The sequence below is a fragment of the Hemitrygon akajei genome, chromosome 2 (genome assembly GCF_048418815.1).
Source record: "Hemitrygon akajei chromosome 2, sHemAka1.3, whole genome shotgun sequence".
In the NCBI taxonomy this organism is placed as follows: Eukaryota; Metazoa; Chordata; class Chondrichthyes; order Myliobatiformes; family Dasyatidae; genus Hemitrygon; species Hemitrygon akajei.
The window spans coordinates 140,914,191-140,920,190 of record NC_133125.1 but is presented as its reverse complement, the minus strand read 5'-3'; the positions used below and the strand labels follow the sequence as shown (position 1 = coordinate 140,920,190).

Below are 6,000 nucleotides of genomic sequence, written 5' to 3'. Positions count from 1 at the left end.
ACTGCAACGTAACGTCCAAACTCTGATACCGAAGGCCAGTGTGCCAAACGCTGCCTTCAGCACCTTGTCTTCCTTTGACACAAGTTTCATGTACCATCCCACTCACCACATTATCTGCATTGCACTTTCTCTGTGACTAGCACTTCAATCTGCACTCTGTTATTGCTTTACCTTGTTCTACCTCAGTGCATGGTTGTAGTGAATAGATCTGTATGAATGGCATGCAAGACAACTTTTCCACTGTACCCCAGTACATATCTGACAATAATAAGCCAATTACTAGTTTACTCGTGGGTTCCTCTGCTCTACCACACTCCCCAGTGCCCAACCATTCAGAATCAGCTTTAATATCACCAGCATCTGTCATGAAATTTCTGTAAATTATGCAGTGTGAATTGTTCACTGTTGTAATTCCTAGCCTGGTTTGACTTCCCAAAGTGCAACACTGGTCCTTTATCCAAACTGAGCTCCACTTGCCATTTGCTGAAAGTCGCTGATAATTTTTGATAACCTGCTCTGTCTACGATACCATGTCTTAATTCTCCAGGCTTAATTCCCTGCCAAATATTGCTCTTCCCCTCACCCTTCCTTTAAAGATGTGTTTTGCTTGGTATACTAATATCTGCCAACGGGATAAAGCATTAAAGTTCAGCCCTGATGAAAGGCCTGAAGCATTGACCATTCATTTCCCTCCGTAGATGCTGCCTGACTTGCTGAATTCCTCCAGTGTTTTGTGTGTGTTTCCAGCATCTACAGAACCTCTCGTGACTCTATTAAATTCTGTTTCCTTTGAAGCAACTTCAGATGCGATGCTGCCTTGAAGGAGCTATTTAAAATGTAGGTTGTTGTTGGCCCCGAAAATACATTTAGCTTCCCATTTGGCTCTCTGGTGTCCTTATGAAAAGCCTTGGTCTGAAACCTCACTTGTACATTTCCCTCCACGGATGCTGCTGGCTTGCTGAGTTCCTCCAGCATTTTGTGTGGCGTTCCTCAGCTTGGCTTTCTGAATTTTTGACCTGAGAGGATTAAAAACAGTCGCAGCTGATGTTGATGTTTTGCTGCACCTACACAGAGAGGCCCGCTGGTTGTGTTTCCTCTTGCCCTGCCCCAGCGGGATGTGGATTAAAGAAGCACGGTGTTTCTCGACGAGCAGGGAAAGGAGGGATGTAGTCTGCATTAACGATGCTGCACAGCCTGTGTAGCGATCGACACTTCGCTGCAATGGAACAGCAGCACAGACAGCAACAGCAGTAACACAACGTCAGATGATGCATTCTCTGTGCTTCAGAGACCCAGCCCCTGCTGTCTGCACAGATAATTTTATCCTTAATTTGAAGATACTTGTTTTGTCCTTAAATGGTTGAAGGAAGCCCTTGTATTTGGATGCTGGGTGTTTCTTTTTCCTCCCCCCTGTTGAATTTTGGAGGATTCGCTGCCTTTTGACAAGCCCTGCTCTCTGCTTTTCTGTTTTGAGCTGTGTTGCTGCCTCCCAGTGAGGGACGGTTGCCGGGAGGCACTGCGTTTGTTGTGAGGAACGTTCCTGGTGTCACAGCGTTCATGCTGCCCAGCGAGAGGGCAGGCGTCAGGCGAGGATGGTGAGGGGAGCCTTGTCCTGACCAGGTGTGTCGTGGGGCCCACGTTCGGTCACTCGTTCCAGTGAAATGGGCTGTACTGCCAGCGTCCTTCTTCTCGAAGGTTTGAGTGCCATCGTTGAGAAAAACTGTGGTTATATATGCAAGCACCCATCTGGGCAGACATCGTTGGAAAATGGGGAGGAGTATGTGGATACGGAGGAGGAGCAAATCCCTGCCTCTTCTTCTCTGGTAAATCTGTTTTTTTCCCCCTTATTTATCGTGCCAGTTTCAGAGAGAAATTAGTTTGTTCTTGGTGATCCCTGTGCACAGAACTGTATTAATGTTCCAAACAAGAGCCTGCAGAATGTTCTAGCCTGTTCAGGTTCATATTAATCAACTAGTTTACCCGGTATTGGCTCCTTGCTGGAAAATCAGAGTTGGATGTTTGTGGCTTGCAAATACTTTTATTATTGTAGAATGATTCAGCAATCATAAGGACTGTTCTGCCTACTGTGCTTGTGCTAGCCCCTTGCCTGAATTATCCAAGTAATTGTGCATTTCCCTGGCTCCCTCCCCATAGCTCTCCAAATTCTAAACAAATTCCCATTCGCTCTGGAGACAAGAGGTTCTGCCGATGCTGGAAATCTTGAGCAACATGCAAAATGCTGGAGGAACCCAGTAGGTCAGGCAGCATCTACGGAGGGAAATGAACTGTCAACATTTTGGGCTGAGATCCTTCAGCAAGACTGGAAAAGAAGAGCGCTGAAGCCAAAATTAAAATATGGGGGCGGAGGTGCTGGAGGAGTATATAAGATAGCAGGTGATAGGTGAGAGCGAGGGTGGGTGGGTGGGGTTGGGGAGATGGTGGAGAATGATGCGAGAAGCTGGGAGGTGATGAATGGAAAAGGCAAAGGGCTGAAGTGGAATGAATCTGATTGGAGTGGACAGTGGACCGTGGAATGAAGGGAAGGAGGTGGGGAACCAGGGGGAAGAAGGTGTGGGTGAATGGAGGGGAAGGGAAGTTGAAGGGTGTTGGAGGGCCACAGGAGCGAGGGAAAACAAAAGGCAGATTCAGACACAAACACTGCCTTTCCAGCAGCAAATCCACTTTTTCTCTGATTCCAGAAGACAGTGGGGCAGGTGAGAAGGCTTTGAGGACATAAAACATTATTTTAAAGGGTTTATGTGTACCGTTATAGGGAAACACTGCAGGAAGATGCTAAGGCGTGGAGAAAGTACTGGAATGGTCACAGGAACGAGGCACTTCAGTTTGTTGTAGAGACTGAAGAATAGTTAACTATTTCTCATCAGGTTCTAAAGTGCTGACCACTTTAAATCTTTCCACTGGGTTGCTGCAAATATTTCCTCTTCATTTACTCTGTTAAACTCCTTCCTAATTTCAAATGCTTCTATTAAACGTTCTCTTTACCTTCTGTACTCTAAAGACGACAACAGCATCTTCTCCGTTCCTTTCCCGGAACCCGAGTCCCTCATTCCTGGAATTGTTGCAATAAATCTCCATCACGTCCTCCTTGTATCCTTCCTGAAGGGAGATACCCGTATCGGATATGCTGCTCCAGTTGTGGCCTGAATTGTGGTTCAGTATAATTTCCTGGTTGTTGACCACTATTCCTCTTTTAATAACTCCATAAACCATTCTTTACACAGAATACAATGAGTAGGGTAGTTGTAGCTTGAGTTGAGGTGCTTGGGATAATTTCCTCATTGGTCAATTATGCAGAACACTGCAACATATGACTAAGATGAGTTTTATGCACATTATTCATGTGGATCTAACCTCCAGGTGCTGCAGTTTTCTGGGGAAATTCCCCTGCCTTTATTGGCAGAGGTTCCTCTAGTAAGGGGTTCCCAACCTTTTTTATGCCACGGACCTGTACCATTAACTGAGAGATCCATGGACAGGAGCTCCTCCTGTTGTGTCTGATTCCCCCCCCCCCCCCCTTCTCTAAATAGGCTAGCTTTTGTGAATGAACAGTGTTTTAGAATTGCCCTGCAGTTTGCTGGTGTCGTCATCCTTGGCTCTCATCTCAACTCGTAAACATAACGACTGTGACCTTGTCCCTCAGGATGAGTGGCATCTTTGGCTTTTTTTTTAATGCTGTCTGTCTGCTTGAGCTGGACCTGGACCAGAGAACACATCAATGGATTGAATGCCTGCATGTATAAATTGTGCAGCTTCTTGAAAGAGGGCCTGAGCCAGCATTAGATAAGGAGTCATCTCATTTGATTCAAGGTTACTTTTGGCTTGCACATTCAAATAAAAATTAGAATAAAACATTAGGCACAAATATTTGCCCCAACAGCCTATACTCAAGCTTATCTCCTCTTTTTTCACCGTCCCTTATGCTTCCAGATTCCCCTTAAGTCCATCCACAACATCAACCTTTACTCTCTCTTGCGAGAGAATTCCACGTTCTCATCACTGCCTGGATAAGATTTCTACTTAACTTTTCTGTTGGTGGCCTCTCTCCACAAGTTGGATTCTTCTCTGCATTCATCCTACCAAAACCTTTTTTTTAATTTAGAAACCTCTTTGTCAGATGATCACCAACCCAAATCTGCCCGAGGGGTAAGCTCACCTCATATCAACGTTGGTGAAGGTTAATTAGTTCAAACTATGAACGGATTTCTTACTTGCCTTTGGTTTGTGCAGTTACCAAGGTGTATTAAAAGTTCTACTATCAGAATTCACCTTGGATAATCTTTCTTCTCCCCACACCCATCAAACAGAAGATACAAAAGCCTGAAACCATGTATCACCAGACTCGTGGACAACTTCCTCTGTGGTGTTAAAAGACTATTGAACGATCCCCCAGTATGATAACACCGGACCTCACAGCGTACCTCATTATGACCTTGCACCTATTGTTGGCCTGCACTGCACTTCTCTGTAATACCTGTAACACTTTAGCAACAAACGCAAACTGCTGGAGGAACTCAGCAGGCCAGGCAGCATCTTTGAAAAAGAGTAAACAGTCGACATTTCGGGCCGAGATCCTTAATCAGGACCCTGGCCTGATTTGTTCCTCCAGCATTTTGTGTGCGTTGCTTGGATTTCTAATACCTACGGATTTTCTCGTGTCTGTGATCCTGCATTGTTTTCCCGTGTACTACCTCAATGCACTATGTCATGAAAATACCTGTATGGATGGTACTCAGTACAAGATTTACACTGTACCTCAGTACGTGACAAAAATAAACCACTTTCCCAAAATTTACCAGTTTGTATCTGAGCTGTTTTATTTACCAGCCCTTTTCCAGCAGGCAGTAAAAGAACCCAATGAAAATAGGACCGGAAAATGACTTCCATGCAACTTTAAGACCACTGCTGCAGTGTTGAGGGGACTGGGATACTGGTTTTACCATGGACAAGTAGCGCTGCTGGATGCATCTGCCTTTTCTGTAAATCCTTTCACAGCGGCATGGCTGAGGCCTCCTTGTTAGTAACGGGAGGTGACACAGGAGTGGCTCTGACCTTGGGATTAGCCTGAGGAGGGAAGCTACAGTCCCTTAATCCATCTGAATTTGCACTGAATTATGAAGCCACTAATTCTGGAAATCTAGCGGAACAATCAAGGCCAGCAGAGGAAGGCTGGCAAATAATAAACTCTTTCGCACGGTCCTTTAATTACATATTTGAGTTGTTCATTAACAAGTGCGTGTGTGTTCTTAGGTCGCAGTAGATTTGATCATTTACAGGAAGAAAGTTTTATATAACTTTTCAGAGTGGGTAAGAACAGATCTTTATATTTTACCACTGTCCCATCCTAAACTGTATCAGGGAATCTCTACCACTCACCTGTGGCTCAGTTAGTTGCAGGACTCAGAGAGGAGAGGCTGAGAGGAGAGCTGATAGAAGTTTAGAAGATAATGAGAGGTATGGATAGAGTAAACAGGCCATTATCTTTTTCCCAGGGTCAGAAATGTCTAATGCATTTATGGTGAGAGGGAGTAAGTTCAAAGGAAACGCGGCAAGCTTTTCTCTCTGTAGAGAGTGGTGTGTGTGGTAGAGGCAGGCCTGATGGAGGTGTGTAAGTAGCTCTGAAAGGAACACATAATTGTACACAAGCTAGAGAGAGATTGTGTAGGCAGCAGGGATTAGTTGGGCATTTAATTAGTTTGGCACGGTTTCATAGGCTGAAGAACCTGTTCCTGTGATGGACTGTTTTATGTTCTATAGTACAGTGGGATTCACTATTGTTGTGAGTTCCAGTCCCACTCCAGAGACTTCTGCACAAAAGCTCTGCCAGTGAACCACCCACCAGTGTGGTGCAGTTGCAGGTGCTAATTAGTTCAACCAGGCCCTTGCCTCTTCTGTCAGGAAGGTGTGAAAGATTCATTTATCACTGAACCTCCGTCGTTTCAATTTAGGAGAAGGAGGAGCAACCTTGTAGAAGTTTATAAA

The 6,000-nt window shown here is 45.0% G+C and overlaps 1 protein-coding gene across 1 annotated transcript in view; it reads left to right on the top strand.

Moving 5' to 3' along the window:
* Nucleotides 1-1,310: 1,310 nt before the first annotated feature.
* dock9b (dedicator of cytokinesis 9b) overlaps nucleotides 1,311-6,000 on the top strand; it is a 187,635-nt gene continuing 182,945 nt past the window's right edge. Inside the window, exon 1 of the mRNA XM_073028593.1 lies at nucleotides 1,311-1,823. Coding sequence (XP_072884694.1) covers nucleotides 1,662-1,823 — 162 coding nt within the window. The 5' untranslated portion in view covers nucleotides 1,311-1,661. The remainder of the gene's footprint in view (nucleotides 1,824-6,000) is intronic.